This window comes from Elgaria multicarinata, chromosome 1 (genome assembly GCF_023053635.1).
Source record: "Elgaria multicarinata webbii isolate HBS135686 ecotype San Diego chromosome 1, rElgMul1.1.pri, whole genome shotgun sequence".
Taxonomy (NCBI): Eukaryota; Metazoa; Chordata; class Lepidosauria; order Squamata; family Anguidae; genus Elgaria; species Elgaria multicarinata.
In genome coordinates this window covers 14,468,140-14,492,534 of record NC_086171.1, presented here as the reverse complement: position 1 = coordinate 14,492,534, position 24,395 = coordinate 14,468,140, and the positions used below count along the sequence as shown (strand labels likewise).

The 24,395-nt window shown below is 40.4% G+C and overlaps 1 protein-coding gene across 1 annotated transcript in view; it reads left to right on the top strand.

The window, feature by feature from the left end:
• The window catches only part of DGKB (diacylglycerol kinase beta), a 317,020-nt gene extending 297,222 nt beyond the window's left edge, over positions 1 to 19,798 (top strand). The window contains exons 24-26 of the mRNA XM_063123607.1: positions 7,722 to 7,842; positions 10,278 to 10,338; positions 19,605 to 19,798. Coding sequence (XP_062979677.1) covers positions 7,722 to 7,842; positions 10,278 to 10,338; positions 19,605 to 19,712 — 290 coding nt within the window. The 3' untranslated portion in view covers positions 19,713 to 19,798. The remainder of the gene's footprint in view (positions 1 to 7,721; positions 7,843 to 10,277; positions 10,339 to 19,604) is intronic.
• The last annotated feature ends 4,597 nt before the right edge of the window (positions 19,799 to 24,395 follow it).

The following is a 24,395-nucleotide window of genomic DNA, read 5'->3' as shown; positions in this document are numbered from 1 at the left end:
TGAGTTGTTTCCTTAACTTCAGTAAGGTAGCAATGAAGAGCCTTGAAAAAGTGGTAGGATGAAGCCTATGGAAATCCATTAGGTATCAGGCAGTTTTAATGTATGTGGCCTTCAGACTCTGTGGTCTGATACTCCATAGAGAGTGAGAGTAGCACTCGCATCGTTTATAATGTGAAGCATTACACCAGGGAAGAAACCGGTCTTTAAGAAAGCCCAGCACAATGGGGCTATTATGCAGGCTTAGTACCAACAGATCATTTTGCAGGGGCGGGGGGGGGGGGGAGGGAACCTAGTAACCATTTGCTATAGTCTCTGGTATCAAAGATTACTCATCATACTGTTCAACAAATCTAATGCAAGCATTTATTGTAATCACAAACTCTAAAGATGAATAACCACCATGGATTGTTTACTCCTTAATATACTTTAATTCCACTTTCGTATTCACACTCTTATATTTTTACCAGTCCTTCAACAAATGCCTGTAGGCATGGTGGAGATTTTAATCCATGTTACTGGTTGTGAATGCACAACCAATAACTGGCAAAAAAGCATCAGTATGCTGTAGCATTTCATATTTCAATTCACAGTCCCAAACTGATTCACACATCCTTAGTCTATAGCAAGTATGGGGAACCTGTGTCATTCCCGATTATGTTGAAGTACAACTCTAATTAGCACCAGCCAGCATGGTCGAAGATCAGGGGTGATGTGAATTGCAGTTCAACAACAACAGTTGGAGGGCCAAGGTTCCCTACTCCTGGTGTATACAATTGATATGGACTATAACAGAAACCTATTCTGGAGTGCATACGTATAGGAAGCAACTATCTCAGCGTACAGTAGATACCGTAATGCCTGTAAAATGGCTGGAAAACTTTCCCTTCTAAAATTGGACAGCTGACAATGCAACATCATTTGGTCATTTATTTTTATATCCAAGCATTGAGACGTTTTGTTACGCTTAGCAATAGTACATCTAAAATCATACACGCCTGTGACATTAAGCATGTCTTTGGCTCTCAAAGCAGCAGCAGTTCCTGTCTCTGTGTATGAAAATGTCCTTACCTTCCTGCATATTGGAAAACTATCACTTGGGTTTTTTTAAAAAATAGATGCTGCATGCCAAACAGACTCTGGCCCTGTTCACCTTAAACCGCAGCTTTAACCCCAGTAAATAAGGCTATTTGCCTCATCCACCATAGTTAAAGACATGGTTTAAGGTGTCTTCTGAACAGGGCCACTGTAGCAAACAAGACGCAATGCAGCACGTTTCTGGGGGCTCCCTGGCTGTGAGCCAAATCTCAAAACCCCATGCTATATTTTAACTGGAACCCAAACTCCCCCCCCCCCCCCGGCATGATGATTACCGTGTTTTAATTACATTTAGGCAGCCATGTATCCTCATCTCCCCAAAGACAAACTGCCAACAGGGAGAGATTTACCACCAAACGGTGATGTTTTTTATGTAAATGCACTTGACTAAGTGCAGTAACCCCAAATTCTAATAGAGACTTTCAATCTCTCACTCGGTTCTGCAGTATTTATAGACGACCAAGATAAATGGGGTATTTACAAAACAGCTCCATTATAGAGGAACAATCCTCCATGTGTAAATCACCATTTCTAATCATCATACTGCTGGGTTCCTCTCCACCCCTGCCCTTGTTTATATGCCTTGATATATATTCAAAGACAAATCTTAAAATGTAGTATTCTGTTCAACAGTGCAGTGATCTGGTAATGCCTTATAGCAGAGACTTCTGAAAAGCTTTCGGGGCTCTTAAATATGTTATCATCATCTAGGATCAGGCAGTAGAATCAAGGGACAATATTCTCAAATGCCATGTCTCATGGATTTTACTTTGTCTCTTTAATTGTTCAGGCAACCTGATGGGAGGAAACGGGAGGGAAATCTCCCTGGTGACATTCTGCCCCTCTCCTTCCCTCCCTCTCTGCCCTGTACAGACACTTTGGGGATGAGGGCAAAGGGTCAGTTGCCCTTGTACATGCCATTCGCAAGCTGCTGACATCAGCAGTCACTCATGAGAGCTAGCTTTGTTTACCCACGGTGCTAATCTGAAGAGACGCGTGAAGTAGTTTGGTTTGTGGAAGAGGGCAGAAGCAGCATGACACTGTGCAAACATTCCCACACGGTCTGATAAGTCATTCACAGAGAAAACAAGTGAAAGTCTCCATGTCACGGACAAAGTTCAGAGCCAACGGGCTCTCAGAAACCCAAGGGCACCGTAAAATAATAATTGGGGTGTCTGGATTGAGTCGTTGCCTCCAAACTTGTACAAACAACGTCGTTTGGACGCATGCTGTAGTAGCCAGTGATGCGAAGTCCGAGTCTCTGTTTCATTTGCCTTTTTGTGTAAAAAGGAGCAGGCCTGGGTTGTTTGTTTGTTTGTTTTTAATCTGGAAAAGCGGGATATGGAGCAATTCTGGGAAGAGGTCTGTTATGACTCTCAAAACGCACGGCTCATTTCTCACTCTTGCCTTTTCTGAAACTGGTTATATCATCTAGTCTTACCCAGTTTCCTAAGACAGGGGGGCTGGCTAGACAGTGCAGGGTTGCCACTGCATTTAAAGCAACCCCACTGTGGCATGGTGGTGGCTAATCCTGACACAGAGAGAGTGTGGGATTTCTGGTTGCCCACTGGGTCCGCCCTTGCCCTCTGCCTGGGGGGATGGTGACCAATCAGGGATCGCCATCTGCCCAGGAACACCTCCACTGCAACACCAGAGTGAGGTTAGACAGCGGATGTGCCATTTTCGCCTCACTCCGGTGAAAACATTGGGTTAAGTTCCCAACTTTTTAAACTTGCAGCTTTGCAGGAAAGCCCCACAATGGCTGCGAGGTGGCTGCTGTGTCATATAACCAACTCAGCACCACCACATACCCACCGTGGAGCTTTTAGAGCGTCTAGGCAGCCCCAGGATAGCCTGTATCCTAAAGCAGCCTTTCCCAACCTCATATCCTCCTGCTTTGTTAAATGGCAACTTCCATCATCACCAGTGCTGGGTGGGAATAATGGGATTTGTAGTACAACACAGCTGGGGGGCACCAAGTTGAAAGAGGCCCCAGTCATGAGGGAATGATGTGAACTGTAGTTCAACAACCTCTGAAGGGTCACAGTCTCCCTACCCCTGTAATAAATAAACACTAAAATGCAAAGGATTAGGATGGGCTTGGCAGTAGTACTTGTGAAAAAGATCCCAGGGTTGCAGGCACATGAGTCAGCAGTGTGAGGCTGCTGCAAAAAAGACTGATATGATTTTAGGCTGCATTAATAGATAATAGTTTCCAAAACATGAGAAGTAATTATGCCAATTTGTTCTGTACTAGTCAGGTCTCTTCTGGAGTACAATTTCTGGACAGCACATTTGAGGAAGGATGTAGACAAATTTGGGGGAGTTCAGAGAAGAGGGCTATGAACATGGTCAGGGGATGGAAAACAAGTCCTATACGAAGAAGGTGAAGGAGTGGATGCATTTAGCCTGGAGAGGAGAAGACTGAAACAGGACATGATATTGTTGTTGCTGGTTTTATTGTTGGCTTTTATTATTGTTTTTGTTGTTGCTATTTTATTGTGCTTATGTTTTTATCACTTTTAGTATTTTAAATGTATTTATGTATTTTATTTTTGTGAGCTGCCTTGGAAAGGTTTCTGCCCTGATAGGTGGTCTCATATATATATGAGAATAGCATGCTGAAGAGAGTGAAAACCTGTTCTCTACTACCCATGAAGGAAGGAATCGATCTAATGGGCTTAAAAGAGGGCACTTTTCACGTGAACAGTAGCAGTAAGAGCAGTTTGACAATGGAACCAGTCGTGGGGTGGGTGGGTGCTGGGCTCTGGACAGCCGTGGGTTAGAGATGCTCTAGTTCTGGATTTCCTGTAGTGAGCAGGGGACTGGATTGGATCACTTCCAAATCCTTCTTCAGCTGCATGATTCTATGATTCTAAATCTGCCTCCCTCTAGTTTATACTCACTGCTTCTCATGCTGCTTTCGGTGTTTATCCTTCAGTTCCTGAACTGTGAAGAAATTTCTTTTTTAAATAATGTGTTGAGGCACATTCGTTCAGTGGCAGAAAACAAGCATTTTCATGGGCAACGTCTTGGGTTCCATCCCCAGCATCTCCAGCTAACAGGACCTTAAGCAGCAGGGGAGCTGCTACCAGTCAAGGCCACTGAATTGGAAGGACCAAAGCTCAGTAGGAGAAGGCTTCCTATGTTCATGTGGACAGTCATCTGCTGGGGATGCTCTAGCCTTGGATTTCCTGCCTCTGGGCAATTGGTTCCAACCCACTGTGTCATAAGAACATAGGAAGCTGCCTTGTACTGAGTTCAGCGCATTGGCCCAGTATTGTCAACAGTGACTCTCCAGGGAGTTTTTTCCAGCTTTATCTGGCCATGCCAGGGATTGGACCTGGGACCATCTGCATGCAAAGCCTATGTTCTAGCACTGAGATGGATGGTCCATTCAGTACCCCTAAGCAACTTCTCCTTCTATGGCTTAATGATTCTCCTCTGAATGCAAATCAGCCTTTTGTATTTCAAGAGTGGATCAGATTAACCTGTGTTGTAGGATCCATCCCCTTGATCCACAAATCTTCAGACAATGATAAGGGCTTGCCAAACAGACAGGTAGTGCTCTCAACTTGGACAACACCAGTCATCTCTTGAAGGAAGGAGAAACTGGATGAATCCCTTTGTGTGATCCAAGAGGCAGAAACAGTGTCAACTTTTAAATGTCCCTTGAAAACACACCTATTTATACAGGATTTCCCTGGCCAGTGATACTTCATTGCAACCCTGTTTTAATCTTATGGAGATATAATGTTTTAAAAATATTCTTAACTGTTTCTTCTTCTTCTTCTTCTTCTTCTTCTTCTTCTTCTTCTTCTTATTATTATTATTATTATTATTATTATTATTATTATTATTTTGATCTTGTTTTTTATATTGTTATATTGTATTTTAATGTAAATCACTTAGGGATTTTAGTATATGAAGTGGTATAGAAGTATTGTAAATTAAATAAGTAAGTAAATAAATAGTCCTCTCCCACCCGCACAAGTAGGCAATTGTCCAATCCAGCTATGGAAATTGATACCCTCCTGTCCTGCACATATGGAGATCAATTTGTGCGCAGAACTCTTCTTCCACATGTACTGCTTGTTACCAAGAAGGCTGAGTACATATTTGATTTTCACTAACTTATTTTTGAAAGATCTCCAAGTACTTGACTAAATATATGTGCTTTATGACCACATTAAAGACTGGACAGTGCTTATTCAAAAGTTCCAAACGCATTGGTTCCAGCAATTTTCATTCAACAACCACAAGATGGTGAACCTAACCCTAAAACCACTGATGGAGGGGCGAGTGGGGGGATCCTTATTATTATTATTATTTATATAGCACCAACAATGTACTTGGTGCTGTACAAAATATACAAATAAAACAGTGATACCCTGCCTAGAGGCTTACAATCTAAAATCACATTAAAACATATGAAGGGGGGAAGGGGTTCACAAAGCAGAAATAAGAGAATAATGATAGTAATAAGAACAGTAAATCAAGCTAAAATACCAAAAGCTATTGAAAACAAATAAGTTTTCAAACGCGTTTTAAAATCTACAGTGGAACTCGTGGTACGTAGTTGCTCTGGAAGAGCATTCCAAGCAAACGGGGCAGCCAGAGAGAATGGGCGAAGCCGGGCAAGAGAGATAGAAACTCTTGGGCAGGAGAGCAACATAACGTTTGAAGAACGGAGGGTACGAGGGGGATGGTAAAGTGAAATGAGAGAGGAAAGATAAGAATCCTTATCTTTAGTGGATCCTTCCACTAAACAGAACTGATTTTTTCCACTTATGTTAAAGATATGAGAAAATATATTTGTATTTGCATATCTTACACCCATGTTATCTATACATAATGAACATGGCTGATTATATATAAGTGACAAGTGTGTGGTCGGTTTTATTTCAATCATACCTGGTAGAATATTTTCTGGGAAATTTTATATTTACTACCAATCTATGAAGCATGGGCACTAGGCACAATCTAGAACGGAAGTAAAATGTTTCTCTTCCTTGTCCATCTGTTCTTGGCAACACATTTAATGCAGAACCAGGGGAATAAGGTCTACTTTCTTTCAAATAATATTAATATCTTTCAAATTCAGTGTTAGTATCTGTGTTAAGTCTGTTGTAGCAAAAGAGACAGCACCCTATAGCACCTTTGAAGATATGCAGCTTGATCCTATTACTCAGACGTAGAGATAGATGGATTTTGTAAAATCTGTTCTGTCTGTGTTTCATGGATTGTCAGGTGTCTTTTGTTCCATTGTCTGCTCATTGATGGATCAGTCCTCCCCCCCCCCAATTTTCTGAATTTGCACAAACTCGCAATTGCACAAATTTGTACTTGTGAAAATGTGCAAATCCCTCTCAAAAAAAAAAAAAAAGAAAAAAGAAAAGAAAAAGAAAACCCACAGTGCACATTCTTATGCTTTAGCCTATGGGGAAACCCACATTTTTGGCTAGTGCTTTTTTTATTTTACATATATTTCTATGACTAAATTTGCATGAAAATCCAGAAAGTTTTTTTTTTTAAAGTCCACAAGTCCATGAAGTTTATGTGATTCAGGAAAAGCCAGTCCACTGTGGAATCCACAGGTCAGATTCATAGAAATCCAAACTTATTTGCTTCCGTTGAGGATTTGTCTGACATCCCTACTTAGAAGTCTCACTGACTTTAAAGGGGCATACTGCTAGTTAAGCATGCATAGGATCTGAACATACCTTCTGTATCTTATGGGCTCTTTCTTATGCTCAAAGAAAATAGCATTAGGGCACAATCCTATGCATGTTTAAACAGGAAAAGGCCTACAACTCCCAGCAGGCCCCAGCCAGCCTTGGCTGGAAGCTGTAGGCCTTTTATCTGTCTAAACACGCATAGGATTGCACTTTTAGTGAAGGTAGCTTTCAGCTTTTCTTCTATTTTAGTTGATCCAGGATTTTTAAAATGAAATGTTACAATACTCCAAGGCAAAATATTCCAAATAAGCCCATCACTTTTATTACAATAGATCATTCTTATAAACAGCACTTATTGAGAAACATCTTGCCATAAAATTTTGGCAAGAACTGTTCAAGGGTCCAAATTATTAAATGTGATGTTGTTACAAGCTCATATCTCTACTGAAGGGGGGAAATGCTCCTGCAATTGATCCCATTAGTCAAAGAAGCTTTGGAGACTGTTGTACATTCAGGGTTGTGAGGTATTTATATACCAAGTAAGTTAGAGATCTGAAAGGCTGAGGCAGGAGTCGGGGAGAGCAGGGAGCTGCTAGCTCTGCATGTTGTAGCTTGCATCAAAATACCAAAAAGTTGACCTTCATAATTTGGGTTAGTTTTGCATGGGTGAAATAACGTGAGGATATGAAAGCATTTTCACCTGACTTAGGAACCAGAACTAGAGGTTAGAGAGAATACACAGCTGCCTCCAAAACCCAGAAGTGACTCATCTTCTCCTCTGTTTCAAGCAACCTTAGTAATAAAAAATGTTTTGTATTTCTCATTTGTTTGAGTAGACATTGCTGGGCAGAAAGGGAGAAGAAGAGAAGGAGCTGCTGTTTTCAGTAACAGCCACAAATATTCCATAACTTCTCGTTTGGCCCTAAGAGCCGTGCATTTTGTTTTCAGATTTGAGTGATCAGCTGGTGGAAGTGGTTGGTCTGGAAGGAGCCATGGAGATGGGTCAAATATACACCGGACTGAAAAGTGCTGGAAGGCGCCTTGCTCAATGTTCCTCTGTTATCATCAGGTAGGAATCATATTTTCCCCTGCATGTTTGAAATGGTGCATTTACTGGCCAGGCAAAGTGATGGTGGAACCTGGGTTGTTCCAATGGAAATGATCAGCAAGAGACTCAAGCCACACAAAGCAAGGAAGTGTTTCCTCACTGTGTATGTAATTAAATTATAGAACTTGTGCAATGAAATGTATTGATGACAACTTGTTTAGATGGTTTTAAAAAAGAACAGTTAATTTTACAGAGGATAAACCTATCAATGGCAATTATTATTATCATCATCATTGTTGCATTTCTACCTCGCTTTTTTTCCTCTTGCAAGGAAACAAAAGCGGCTCACATAGGCATCATAATGGCTGTACAGAACCTCCAGGTTTAGTGGCAGTATGCTACTGAATACCAAGTTCTGGGGTGGCGTCGGCTTAGCCAATGTGGGAAACCGAAAGATGGGTTAGCTGGGTCATTGGTCTAATCCAGCAGGATGTTTCATGCATTCTTATATCAACTCAGCCATTTGGCATTCAGTTTGCAGCTCATTTTGCCATTCCTTTGCACACAGGAGATATGAGAATGAAACTTGTTACACACACGTCATGCTTCTCCCAATTCAATTGCCAGTTCGACCTGCAGCATTTTCAAAGGTAGTGGGGGAAAGATGTAAAAAGCAATGCAAGACGATGTCAGACTTGACAATTGAAATATCAAAATCAAAAGCGTGCACGTCATGTTTGATGTTCAATTTCAAAACCAGGTCCAGGCCTGCACCTAGGCTACATCTAATAATTACAAACTCTTCTCCAAGTGCTTTTCCTTGTGTAGCCAAAATGGCACCATCCATGCAGAAGAGGGAGATATCAATGGGGCTGGGAGAAACCCAAGGACTGCGGAAGTACAAAAATATATTTGGGGGGAAGCGCTAAGCGGGGGAAGAACAAGCCGATGGCAACAAAGTATTCTCAGGGCATCATCAGATGAGCGTTTTATCGTATGCTCGCTACTGCCTGCTTACAGATGTTCGCACATCCTTTAGACAATGACACACCTCCGGCTCCTTCCGCTTATTTTTCCGTTGTAAAAACAGACAATTTTTAAAACAGCTTTTTAAAAAAAAACCAGATTGTGCAGGAAAAGTGGTGCGATAAAAATGGCCCCAGAATTGGCCATGTGGTCTTTGTTTACTTTCTCTTTTCTCTCCCAGAGGAAAGAGGAAGTAATGAAGGACAGAAGCAGGGGCGAAGAAACAACAGTAAGGAAACACAATTCTCCCCCACATGATGACGCTTTACGTTAGCATGGAATGATGACTAACTGTTGTCCAGGGGATTAGTAAACTGTGGGTGGGATACAATGGAGTATTCTGGAAGAAGATGTGGCTAGATGGAAGCCTGAATAGGAGCACTCCACACTCAATAAACTCCTCAAGAGCAGCAACTTTCTCTACCAGCCCCGAAGTAGCAGCAACAGAAAGTTCCTTGATGCTTTCTTTTCTCCATTATTATGTCATTAACATTTAAAGCTTTGAATTTTGGGGATGGCTGATGATTATTTGGACATAAGTCATTACAAAATCACTTCTGATAGGATATCCTCCTTGTTAAAAAAAAAAAAACGTTGATCACCTTTTGGAATTCATATAAATTGCTGTGCTTTACTTTTTTCATCACACAACATGAAGTATGTCATAAGATAACACTTATAGGTTTGGCTGTCTTAATTTGATTGACACCCAGGCCTATCTATGCAACCGTTTCGGCTCATTTTTGATATAGTGAAGTAGGCCCATGTTGTCATGTGGCAAAGTGGATTATGTGACTGTAAGTTGTAAGTGTGTCATTCTTCCACCCATTACCTGACTGTCCTCAAGGATGTGCTGTCTCATAGTATGCAATCCTGTGGAAACAATCAGATGGCCCGTTCACCACATGGTACAGTCAACCAACGGTGCTTCCAGCCAAGGCTTTTATAACGCCATGGCCATGCCTCATTCACAGAATTTTGCAGGGGGGCAGATGACAGCATCCTCCACTCGTAACTCTCCCGTGTTTTCACAGCACTTCATCCGTCTTTTTTTTCCTACTGCAGAAAATCTCTTAAGAAAAGAAAGAGGGTATTGCTACACCATGCGTTCTGATTGGTAGTGCTGGGAGCACCCTCACTTGAGCCACAATTGGTTGTATCGGTCAGCCTTCAATATGATCAAAAATGTTTGTAACCTAGGGAATGGGTTTGGACTTAGAATACATACATACAAAGTGTGTGTTATGGAATGATAGGTTACTTTTCTAAATGTAGCGGGCCATGCCTTATTTTGCATTTGTTATCAAATCTGTCACTGGAAGATGCATGTGCAACTTAGGGCATCTCCAGGTTGGATGTGACAGTGTGCTGTCTGTTTAGCACATGCACTTTCTCCAGAAACTGCTATTCCTTTAACTGTTTTCCTCTAGGACTAGCAAGTCTCTACCTATGCAGATTGATGGGGAGCCATGGATGCAAACACCTTGTACAGTAAGTGTGTCTTGATCAGTATATGAGATAAAATTCGGCAAAACAATGATAAAAAATGTATCAGAATGATGTTTTGTTATATTGTATGAAACTAAATATCACATTATCTCTTCAATCTTGTAGTGCAATCCGTGCTAGTTCTATGATGAAAGAACTTGGCTGCAGTCCTGCAGTTTAACACATGGACTTCAATATAATCTCTCCTTGCAATATAATGCACAACTGTATGCCTAACGTCCTTTTGTATGAACTCAGAGTACATGTGTTTTTAGTTTTACCTTCCCTAAAAAAATAATATTCTCAGATATGTTGGATATTTCTGGCCCTTCAACTTTTTTGTTGAAGAATGGTAGGAGATCTCTCTCTTTGCTAGAGAGCTCACCTCCAACTGGTGACCACATTCACAGGTGGCAAATTGGGAGCTGCCATTTTGAGGGGAGATGAGGAAGCTTAAGTAGGTGAAGGGGAAAAAAATTACCTTTTGCCCCTTTTAAAAATTCTTAAAAGATATTGGTTCTGCTGGCAGCTTTGGCGCTGTGGCATGGCAGCACTGGATCTATGGCTTTTGCCACTACCATCTTCCTAGATGTACTCTGCGAAAGAATATGGCGGGAGACAGAACTCCACAGCTACCACCATGCCTCCAATGCCGCCAGCAGAGACGGCAGCTTTTAAGAGTGAAAAAGGGGAAACTCTAAGGTAAGAAGCTCTCTCATTGCCATTTAAGGCCACTGTGTCCCCCATCTTGGGATTTGCCTAAATAGCCCCCCCCCCAACTGGGTGAATCCCGAAATAGAAAGAAATTCATAACTGCCCTTGTGAGGCCGTTATTCCTCTGCTCTTCATCTGGTGGCAGTTGTGCCCCATTCCCTTGCCATGAGTGAGGACATGGGGCCGCACCAGCATTTACTCACAAGAGACATCTAGGCAATGCGGGGCAGTTTAAGGTAGGGATGTGCGAATCAGCAAAATTGAGCTCACTGAGGTTCTCTCATTCCAACTAACGTTCATATTAGATTTGTGAGTGTGTGTTTTTAACATGAAAATTTGGGTATTTTCATCCATGTTTTCCCAAATATATGCATCAGTTCTGCAGATTCGTGAAATTTACATATTATCCCCCCATTGCTAGAGTATCTGCACATTTTTCAAATGTACACATTTATTCATGTACATTTATCAAGTTATCCAAATGCATTTTTTGTGTGCGAATCACATGCAAACTCAGAAATGTATGGACTACAGGTTGTGGTTGCGTTCAAGTCTGCATTCCATTTCAGGAGATGCAAATTGAATAAATTCTGGTAAATGAACTTCTCACCCACTTCTAATTTAAGGTTGGCACTGCCTTGGTCTCTTTGGACCAGCATGGCGACCCATCTGGCCCAGAGCAGCAGTATGGGATTAACCAGTCAACTCATAGGCTGAGTAGGAATTTTAGGGGTATTCCCTGATTGCCAATTGGGATTATTGTTGTTGTTGTTTTATTGCATTTCTGTACTGCCCAGCAGCCAAAGCTCTCTGGGTGGTTCACAGAAATCAAAACCAGAAGTACAATTTAAAATATAAAACTTAAACCACAATGTAAAAACACAATGGCTCCATTCAGAAGACACTTTAAACCACGGCTTTAACCACTGTGGTTAAGCCAGAGAGCCAGGCCATGTTCAGAAAACACCTTAAACCATGGCTTTAACTGCAGTGAATAAGCCATTTTGTCTTAGTCATGGTGGTTAAAGCCATGATTTAAGGTGTCTTCTGAACACAGCCCTGCTTTATGGCTTAACCACCATGGTTAAAGCCGTAGTTTAAGGTGTCTTCTGAACGGGGCCAATATAAAAGTACAACCAGAATAAAACCAAGCAGCAATACAAAGATTTAAAATGCAGATTTAAAACAGGAAAGTTAAAAGACTAGCATGAGGACAGATACCATGAATCAGCAACAAGTTTTTGGTGGACAGGTACAGATCAGCAACATCTTAGACCATGGAACCAGGGTGGTGTTTCCTAGGAGAAGTTCATGAGAGGATTTCATCCATGAGGAAGCACCTGGGTCAGATGGATTTAACTTGAAAAGTGCAATAGTCTGATGATTCCGGAACAATGCCTGACAGGGCCAGCATGAAGGATAGGCATGGTTGGCCACACACCCAGCACGGGCCCACTACCACGAGCCTCCTGGAATTGCTCCTCCCCTTCACCAGTGCAACCTGCATGTTCACCTGCCTCTGGTAGTGTTAAGCAAGAAATGTGGTAGCAATGATAAGAAAGAGGAGGAGGAACAATAACAGCTGATGATAAGCTGGAACCAGCACTGAGGCCTGGTACAGTGCACTCAGCTACCGAAATCAACGCTACACAAAGAGCTCCATCACACCAGCGATTTAGTGCACTCTCGCCATGCCTGGTGCGTGGATTTGCAGCACGGTACTCACATGACGCTGTGCCTGTCCTGCTGACACCCTGCTTCTTCCCCAGCCTTTTCTGTCTTTTCCTAGAACACCTAAAGTCTGGATTATTTTCCCTAAGCACGTTTAATGCATCCTTAAGTGTAGTGCTGTACTCAGGTTTTCCTTTGTTGGATGTGTGTGCTGTGACGGGAGACTTGCTGTTGGCTTGAATGGATTGCATCAGGTCCTGGCAGGGAAAAGCGATCTCTCCCAGCATCTGGCTCCAATCTTCAAAAGAAAACCCAAGCCTTGCATCCCAGGCTCGAAAGCATTTTTTTTAAATCGTACAATGCCCGAAACTCTGCAGAGACAGGATTGTGCTCCCTCAATGCCCCCAAAAAGCCAGACTAAAGGATCGTTCCATTTTTGCCAGGCAGAAAGGCGGTCTGGTTGAAGTACTCAGCCGACAGGACCTGCTTGTATATTCTTGTTCAAAAAAAATGGGGGGAGGAGCAACCAATGAACTGGAGGGAGAAAGAGAAGGAGTGGGGTGGAGTGGAGTGGAGCGGGAGCACAGTGAAGTGAAAGCGCAGCATGGGACCATAAGCTTGATGCACTTATGCATCAGAGGTAAAAAAAAAAAAAAAGTGGAGGGAAAGCAGGGGGGAATTATGTGTGATGGAGCTCAAAAGCACACTCAGTGTTATGGGACTAAGCTCTATTTATTTTTATTTATTTATTTTTATTTATTTATTTGAAACATTTCTTGGCCGCCTTTCATGGCAAAGCCCTCACAAGGCAGCTTACAATAAAATACATAAATTATTCAAAGCAATTAAAACAATGAAACTAGCAGGCTCTGGCCCTGGAAAGAATAGCTGAGAGTGGACAAGCACTCCTCTGGGCTTCAACGGTTAATATACAAACTTGTCTATATCTTATTTAACCTTGTATAAACTCCCCTTATTTGCATACATTTGAGGCCTGACAATGTACTGTGTGTTTGGGTATTATTTTTGTGTCCCCTAAAACATTATGCATACATTTTTGTTTACCAATGCATATTTTTTCTTAATTTCACAACAATATATATATTATATATTTGACAATGCAATTTACTGCATGTGTGCTTTCTGCACCTTAGACAACTGTGCTGAGATGTAATCACCTATCTTTCCATTTCAGATTGTTAAGAAAAGAATTAGTTGTGACTAATTGCCAATTAATTTGTAGTGGTTTAAAGGTGGGGGAGGGGCGAAACAATTGCACCTACTAATTAAAATTTAAAATATTCCAAAGTGTCATCTTTAGGTGTCTGTGGAATACATAATTTCCATTTTGGTTCTGTGCTGGATCCTGTAACAACCCTGAACTTGACAGCTTTATTAATTTAAAGGCTCAGCAATACCTATTAGTATAAAACATGAAAAAAATGTCATTAATCATTTATTTTAATTTTGCAGCTCTGTCATTTTCTCAGTATGTTTAAAAATTATGATGACACCACCATGTTTTCCAATTTACCTGTGTGAAGGGGAAACGGATCACACTATTTAGGAGTGATACTAGAGTATATTATTAGAGCTTAATTAATGCCAAACTAATTAGATTTAATTTCAGTTGGTGCAATGATATTGCTAAGAAATTGTTTTAAGTGAGCTATGACAAAGATCTGTATTTTAAAGCACTGGGGTGGGTCTCAGGCCAAGGCCAACATTACAGACAGCACAAACCAAGAATGGTGTGTTGGGGTGATATAAAAACTTACTGTACATTCCCTCAAGGCTTGTTCCGTATTTAATAGCCTGGTATTAACTCTAAGGACCAGGAATTAAGTTCCTCTGGGCTTCTAAGTCTTCATCCCTTGCATTTGAACAATCCTCAAATATTATCTAGGAGATTTCAAAAGTTTTCTGCAACTGCATCATTTTCATAGCTGTCTCTCAAACCATCTTTTTAAAAAAAAAAAAAAAAAAAAACTTCCATGTAATTGGTCTTCAGCCATAGCTAGACGGGGTGATATCCCAGGGATCATCCTGGGATCATCCCTGTGCATCCACATGACACACAGGGGATCCCAGGAGCAGGGAGGGATAATCCTCCTACACTTTTTTCGTGTTTTTTCCGCAGTCTCAGGATGATCCTGAGACTGCGGAAAATGTGACCCCCCGTCGCAGTTTGTCCCGGGTTCTCGCAAGTAACCGCAAGGAGCTGGGCACAAAGCTCCTCAGGAGCTCTGTGCCCATCAGGGGGGTTGGGGGGAGCGGGGAAATTGTTTTTTTTTTAACTCACCAGTTTGCAGATGAGCACTTGTGCATTCAATCTCCTTTAAAAACTCAAACAAAATGGCAGCCGCGATGTTGCACGCCGCGTGTAAACAAGGGCGATGATCTTGCGATCATAAAATTGCAGGATTGTCACCCTTTCACCCCCTCATCTAGCCATGGCCTTCCTTGGGGTCCAGAGCAAAACACAGTGTTCCCACTGGCATCAGTAACCTGGTCCTTAGAGCCTGCAAACAACCATGTTGCTTTTCCAAGAACAGGTTGGTGTGGTTAAATGAAAGAAGGAACCCAACTTTGTATGTTAATGGTCAAGTGTGTGTATTATCTCTAAGGGTTTACATTGCTTTCTTTACTACTTACACAACTATTTCCCTAGCAATCAATGTTGTTTTAATTCAAACGTGACACCAAACCATGACTAAGGAAGCTTAATGTAATGTCTGAACTGATCATCATTTTTCCAATCTGCCAGCATATATCCATATAAAAGGGCAACTACTTCCAAACATCCAAAGGGTCTTCAAGCTTATATTTCTCAAACAGCAGCTCCCCATATCACATTTGAAACTAAGGGGATTTTTAAAAGCAATTTCTGATATGTTATGTGGACCTAGTGTTTGAAGAGAAAGACTTTTTTTATATTAACAACAACAACAACCTCCATCAGGTGTCCACAAGCACTTGGGCATGCCCTAAAGAAGCTGTTTTGGTTCCAGCTATTATGTATTAAGTTTGCAAACAGTGCTTTGTGCTAATAAGTTTGTGATGATGTCTGAATTGCTAAACCACTGTTTAGCTGTTGGTCTACCTCTAGAGGCCGCTGCACTTAGAGAGGTGAGTACTAAGAAGATGAAAAGTGAAAGCAGCTCTAAACCATGGTTTACCTGTAGATTTAGAAGCTCAAACTATGGATCCTTAAATATGATTAACACAAGACACTTTTTTGGTATGATGCCTGAATTGAACCATTGACTTTTATCTTCTGCATTTGAAATGTATGCTGTAATTCCTACAATCAACACAGGAAAAGTTGGCATCTTGTTCAAGCACAGCAAGATGTAGTGTTAAATTCAAAAACAAAATAACCCTGATTCAATAAGGGTAGACAAAACCATCTCTCTGAATTCCATGGAACACTTTTCCATGCAGACAATTTTGAGGTCATGGAATTATTTGGAATGATACATCTTGAGGTTCATTAAGTCCCCTGTTGCACACTAGACCTCTCCAGGTCTGTTCAGAAGCCTGTAGTCTAGGGTGAATAGATCTCCCTGGTTTTAATGGTGTGTAGGAGGAGTAATTTTGGCAGGGGCAAGCATGCAGTTCCTTGTCTATTCTTCATATGTTATCCTATGGCAAGGTTAGCTAATATTCCAGAAGAGTTCAGATTCCCACTTATCCTGTTGAGATTTTTATATTTCTGTCTCTTTTGATTGTAACGTAAATTTCTACCCCAAGAAGCAGCCTATTCCCTAGTTTAATGAGCCTCTCCTCTTAGTGTGCTTTTTTTTTTTTTGTTTCATTACTATTAGTGAATGACAAGTGAAGGATATTCATTTTTAGCTTGAAAATGTCAGGTATGCACTTTAAGAGATATATTTTTGCCAGTTTTAATGAGGTGGTGTTTCTTTTTGAAAGAAATACTCATTTGTGATGTGGATACTGTGCAGATGACAACTGATATTTAATAAGTGATGGTTCTTGTATTAGTCGTAGTTCACTAAAGAAAATGTCTCAGATAGCTTTTGAAAAACTGTTCGCGTCACTAGCCCAAAGGCAAGATGTGACCTTTTTATTACATAATGAGAATCATTTATTATCTTACAATGTATCTTAAAGTCACAGACAAAATGCCACTTTGATAATTGCTTTCAATTAGCTTTGAGCATAGCATACATTCATAAAATGTCTTCTCTAATTTAGACTTGAATTAGAGAAAATTGGAGACATAATCTACGCTAAGGTTGTCTCATTTAAGGTGATTTCTAGTTTTATATCAAAGAAATCAAAATGGGTAGCTATAAAGTAGTCTTTCGTGGAGCTTTAAACAGGCCTTTCAATATTTGATTTGGTTTTACTATCAATTAATTAACAAATTAGAATGCTACTTCATCGTTTTTGACCTTTTTAGTATGTTTGATTTTGATTTTAATTCCTCATGGTTATTTTGAAATGAAGCATTGAAGTTCATGTTAAGTGCAATGAACAATGTGATTAGTAACAATGCTACTGTAATCAAGTGTCTATTTTTAATACTTGATGCACCCAAACGCATTGTCACCTTGATCCAGCAGCAGCAAACCACAGTACAAGCAGCTTCTACTCACACATCTGCCATGTGGGAGGAGGGCACAGCAGGCTACCGAGGGGAGAAATACCCACTGTCACTCATAGGATAACACATGGAACTGGTTGCATTGCCCTATTTGGATCCCTATGCGACAGCCCTGCTCTGAGTAGCCATGAACACAGGAGTATGCATGTAACTTTCTGTGGCATTCACAGTTCCTTGGTTCAGAATATATATATATATATGATACTGAGCCCTTGACTTACAACTCTGTGGATTTCTTTCCAGCAGTATCTATGAGCTTCTTTAAACAAACATTTCATGGCGCGCTCATGACTGGCCATTCATGGATGTTCACTGGTCATTTTGACAACTCTGTCAGCCTCCTGCATGTCTCCTGCTCCATTTCCCAGTTTTAGAGTCATAAATTAAGCCACAGAAAACCCGACTCTTCTGAAATAAGTGAGTATTTGTCAGGATTTTTCGCCTTGTGCAGGCAAAGTTGTGCTATAAAACACCTACTAGAGGATGCTGTGCCGGTTGACCTGCATTGCCCACATGGTCGTTGTTCTGTCCTTCATGTAATTTCAGTTTGTTGCAAATGTGGAAGAGAAGCAGGGAGAAGAGCCACAGTAAGGAAATGCGATTTTGCCCATCTGAAGGAGCTTAAAGAGGTGCTGGAGATGTGAAGGCAGAGGAACTTCTGCCCATATGTCGTGGCATTGTAATTTGGTTAAGGAATACTGGAAAGAGATAATAAATGGTATCAGAGAAATTACAGGCTGTGTGTTACAATTAACTCCCAACAACTCTTCTTCTGGGTTTGGTGAAAGTTAGCTAAATGTTGATAGTTGCAAAAATCCTTCTTGCAAAAGCCTGGCAAATAACAGAGATCAAAATTGTACTCTTATACAGTGGAAAAAGAAGATTTGGACTATGATGATGCATAAAATAAGTTATAAATTATTGTGGGAGGGAAGAATGGACTCCATCCAGACTTTGCAAATTAAATGGATGCCTTTTCTCAATTATTAGAATAGGCTTAGGTCAGGAGATCTAACAACTTTAGATATATTAAATGTGTTAAGTCAGTGTATTATATTGTAATCAGCGTGATTGTGATGGAGTGGTTGTTCTTGGACAACTGTTCTTGGAGATTATCCTTGTTTTTTCTGAGAGCATCTCTACATTAAGAGGGAAAACAAACCCTTTCCATTTTTTCTTCTGCAGTTTTTCCATGTTGAATACAGCTCCTTTAGATGGTGACCAATAACGAACATGTGATTTGTAATTGAAAACTTCCCCTCTTGGCAATGCTCTATAAAGTTAACTGAAACAGTGCCTTGTAGTGACCCATGATATATCTCTGATCATTATCTCTGATATTTTTTAAAGCGGGATTACCGGGGGAAGGTGCAAGAAACATCCTGGACGTTGACAGCGTCATGTAAAGGACCTGTAAATTTCCAAGAGCGGCCAGTCATGAGCGTGTAATAAATTTCTCATGTAGACAAGCTCTGATTCTTATGTAACTGTATGTTTACACAACTTGGTGGGAGATTTTGTATTATTTGGAGCAAACTGAAAATCAAAATTTCAAAAACCCTCTGCAGATAATAAGTCTATGCATCAAATCAGCTTTTATTATTTTACCATATAAATATCAAAAGGAAATGTGGTGTGTGTTTTTAAACACTATTGCCTCTTACAAAGGTGCCTGTCTAATTAGATAAATGTATGGTATTTGAGGTTTCAACTAGAGTGGAGGCACAGCTGATGGTAACAAGAGATAGGACCTTCTCGGTGACTGCACCAACATTGTGTAACACTTTGTCCTATGGAGCACAGATGGCCACCTCTCTGGTTGTCTTTCTCTGGTTGATAAAGATGTTTTTATTCTGACAGGCTCTGCCTACTAAGTATCTGCTGTTTTATGTAAACATTGTGTTTTATCTGTAGTCTTGGCTTTTGTTGTATTTTTATTGTATTTTTAATGTACTTTTCTTGTATTTTATGATACTGTGATTTAAAAGTGTTGTAGGCTGCCTTAATGGCATATAGGTACTAGTAGGTGGGAATGAACTCTTTTGGGTACTTTGATAATGGTCGCCAATGAAGACCACTCAATAATAATAATATCATTCATCCAATCATCATCATCATCATCAAAACAATATTTAATGCTTTCTTTTGAAAAAATATTCTATTTAAAAGTTTATAAACTAGTAATAAAGAAACTTAAAACTGCCATGTCTTCTGATTAGCTACCACAACAGATAACTTTCCTCTCTCTCGACAGATCAAAATTACCCATAAGAATCAAGCTCCAATCCTGATGGGACCGCCTCCCAAAACTGGCCTCTTCTCTTCCATCATTAACAGAACAAGGAATTGCAGCAAAGAATAAGCTTCTTTAGTAAACCCTTACAAAATCAAATTAGCAAGGATTTGGAATATGTATGCTGGAAACCTTTCAAGGGTTTTAAAAATGTTCTCTACTGCATAATCATGGAATCTGGAATAACAGTTTCTGTGACTGAGCTAATGTAAAATGTTGCTATTAGAATAATTTATTGCCACAGTTTTGTAGGCATTTTGCATGAAGAAAGCTAATGTTTACATAAAGTGATAAAGCATATTTTTGTTGCATGCATTACCATTACTAATTTACTGGATAAATATGCTGTGGAATGGCGAAATGCAACGCTGTTGGAAATGTAATTTTCATAGGATGTGAACCTCAACCTGCTGACTTCAGATTGGTCTTTCAGATGGCATCACTAATTCACTGGGCTACTCCAGGCCAATTCCAAAGAAAGCACCATGAGGCTTATTACAGTTTTGGATTAACTCCCTTTATGCTTAATGCTGATGAATAGCTAACACTCCATCCTAGGCAGGATCTACACTACTGCTTATAACGGTTTATAAGGGTCATGACAACTGTTCAGGCCCAGGACACATTACATATACAGTTTTCATAACATTTAAAAAGTGTTATATCCTGCTTGGTGTAGATCGGCCGCTAGTATTGTCCTGTAATCTCTCTTAAATCTAACCAACTCAGTTCAGTGTCGATCTAGCCATTTCAAGCCTGAAACATGTAAGATTTATTTACCTTGGTCTGTTACGCTTCACTCAGAAGCATCCTTAACAGGAAGTACATCCCATTACACAGAGAGGGCTTTCCTTTCAGGTAAGTCTGTTTAGGATTGGGCTATGTTCCACATTTTCATCATGTTTACAAACATTTGCGTCAGAAACATAGGCCCACACTTTAGCATTTAGGTAAAGGAAACTTTGCTAATGTATTTCTGAGCTAGTGGGCCCTTTCACATAGCACAAGAAAAATACCTAGGTTTGTCACCAACTTTTGACGTAATGTGGACTCTCATCCATCTCTGTCTGAAAAATGTATCACATGTGTGTTTCCAAACATCTGTCACATTTAACCTTCAAGTGCACACCTCAAAAATATCGGTATACACCTCAAAAATGTAATGTGTGAAGAGTAGCTGATAATGTAGTTTGATTTTTTTTAAAAAAATTACTCAACAGTAAATCTTTGTAACATGCCCATGTTGAAGCATTTTTACATATTAGCCTACAGAGCAGTAGGTGTGCAGACACATGTCTAAAAAAAAACACATTTTCCACCAACGATGTACAAAGCTTAAAGGAAATAATTAAGTATTCTGGATCAAGCTCTCTTGAAAACTACTTGGCTAATCTACATGAATTCTGAAGAAAGGGAGGGGTGAAATTCACTAATTACAATTAATATTTATCCAGCTTTCAGTTATTTCATATGTTTATAAAAGCTCTGTAAATCAAAGATCGCTAGGTCATCCTAGACCTCAATGCTTGCTGGGGCTGCACATCTATGTTACAGAATGCTCCTAGGAACAAATGGGGAGCATTTAGATGTTGCCTCTAAGCATCTAGCTGCCATGTGCACCCAAGACTTTCTGCATGACAATGGAGACACTGGCTCTGGAAGATTCAGAGTTATACATTTATGACTATCGTATTTTTCTTGGTTTGTTTCCTTCATTCATGCAAATATCTGATCATGTTGCTGCCTTTCTCTTTGCTTTCTTGAAGTCCAAGAATTTCTGCTGTAATGATTTCTTCCCATCAATGGTCCCTTAAAAACATATTAACAACTTGGAAATGGCAATGCAGCTTGTTATGTGTGATTTAAGTGCCACTGACTTTTGGGTAAGGCCAGGCCAGGCCAGCCAACAATTTCAATGTTGCATATAAACATAAGCATATGCATATACATCTGTAGTAAAATGCTTGTAGGAGAAGCTCTTGGGTTGGCTCCAGAGTTAGTCATACTTAGAATAGATCCACTGAAACGAAGAGAATTTTAGTTAGACATGACGAAAAAAGTCCCACTGTTGTCCCGTTGATTTCAATGTGTCTGCTCTACTAAGTATGACTAACTCTGGATCTAATCCATTGTGATTTCTTTCCCTTAGTTGAGAATTGTTTGAGTTTCATCCTTGCAATATTTTACTTTCAAATATTCCACCAAGAAAAATAACTTGCTTGAAATGCATGATTTATTAATATCCTCCCACCTTTGAATCTATACCATAAATTGCTAATGATTTGTGACATCTTTTCCTATTGATTCATCTTTATGAAATGCAAATGTTTAATTTTTCTGTTGTGCATGTTATTGCTCATGGATGTAAGTACAGTAGATACAGTTTGAGTACATTATAAGATTTGGTTGATTTTGTCTGTATATAAATGAAGATGAATACAGAAGCTGTATATTGCTTGGTAAAAAAATGTATATGAAAATTATTCTTAATGTTCAGTAAACAAGAGCAGAGAAATACCAATTGATGTGACATTCAGCATTAGGCTGAGAAATGAGATGTCTGTCACAAGACCTAAGGCTGTATAATATATGGATCCAGTGATGTTATCAATTGCATTTATAGTAATGTAAGAGTTATTCTCTTGTAAGCTACATATGAATGTACACCTACATTTGATGCAATGGCCTACTTCAGCTAGTCATGATTCTAAGACAAGTACATCTTGCTGGTGCTGTATCACATGTCATGTACATTGATTTTATGAAATTATGGTTACAGGTAATAAATATTTTCACATGATGGTACAGTTTTCTACATATTATATGCAACAACACACCCTTTAAAACACACACACACACCAGTCCCAGTTTCTTTGCTCTGCCCCAGAAGGCTGTACCTATCATTAGCAGTAGCTGTGAGGTGTTGGAGGAGACAGCTGTGGGCCACACAGCCTGCCTTGCACCTCCTAAGTTAGTCTGCAGCCTTCAGATGTAGTGGAGGTTGTTGTTCCACTGCTGCTGTTGAAGAGGATTCACCTGTCAATCCAGTTGGCTTTTGTACATGGAATGGGAAGGGCACCCAACTTAGTTTCCATCCCAGGAAGCAAAATATCTTAGGCCGGCCCTAAGCCCTACCCACATGACTCCTTCATACACACATTCCTTGGGCAGCATGAAAAGAAGCCACAGGCCTCAGCTAGGTCTAGCGGGACAGAGGGGTGAAGATCTCGTGATATTTTTATTGCGAGATCTCCCCCTCTGTTCGCACGCAGCGAGCAACGACCTCAGAGGTAGAGGCATCGCGCCCACCGTTTTGTTTTTTAAAGAGGCAGCAGTGCACGAGTGCTTGTGTGCAAAAGGTAGCTGGTTGTTGTTGTTGTTTTTAAAAATTATTATTTTGCCCATTCCCCCCACCCCACTCCCAATGGGTGCAGTGCTCCTGAGGAGCTCTGTGCCCCGTGCGTGGGTCCCGGCTCCTCGCAAGGAACCGTGAGGAGCAGGGACAAACTGCGGCGCCCTGGCCACACGTTCCGCGGTCTCGGGCTCAGCCCAAGACCATGGAAAAACCAGGCCTAAAGTGGAGGGCGAGATCCCAGGGAAAGGGAGGGATCATTCCTCCCTGATCCCGGGATCCCCTGTGTGTCATGTGGACACATAGGGACGATCCCAGGGATCGCCCTGGAATTTCACCCTGTCTAGCTAAGGCCACAGTCTCACATTGACACTGTAGATATTGTGGAATAAAGACTGCAGGATGCAAGGAGAGATAAATGTTGTGATAACTGCTTAATAATGGTAGAAACATTTGTGGGTTTTTTAAATTTTATTTATTTACCTACTACATTTCTATACTGCCAAATAACCAAAGCTCTCTGGGCAATTCACAAAAATTAAAGCCATAAAATACCGACATAGTACAACATAATATATAAAATTTAAAAGTCTAAAGCAGAATAAAACCAAAGTAAAAACTAGTGTAGAAGCCGGAAGCGGCAGTGTAAAGAGCTAAAAACACTGAAGGACTAAAGAGCCTGGGGCAATAAAGTCTTCACCTGGTGCTCAAAAGAGCTCAATGTAGGTGCCGGTTGGAGAAGACTATTTCACAACTGGGCTGCCACAACTGAAAAGACCTTCTCCTTAGTAGTTCAATAAATTGCTTGATTAAATAAATTGCTTCAATAAATTGCTTGATTAAAAAGGCTGTTACTTACAAAAGTAATACTAAGATTTGAAGGGACCTTTTATTGTCTTGTAACTATGTTTGTAAATGCGTCTGCAGTGGATGGGGTTATTTATTTATTTATTTATTTATTATTTTATTACACTTATATACCGCCCCACAGCCGAAGCTCTCTGGGCAGTTCACAACAATTAAAAATGGTAAACATTAAAAGTATACAAAATTTAAAAACCATCAAAAACATAAAAAACAGTATACCACTGAAAAGGCCCTCTCCCTTGTTGCCATCCTCCAAGCTTCCCTCGGAGTAGGCACTCGGAGGAGGACCTTAGACGTTGAGTGCAATGTATGGGCAGGTTCATGTCGGGAGAGGCGTTCCATCAGGTATTGCGGTCCCAAGCCATGTAGGGCTTTATAGGTTAAAATCAGCACCTTGAATTGGGCTCGGAAACATATGGGCATATGATTAAGGGTAATTCCTTCATTGCCCTTAATCAATAGTAAGTGAACTGTTGTATTTGCTAATCACCCAGTAAAGATGTCTCAAAATGCTGATAGAATATGATTGATAA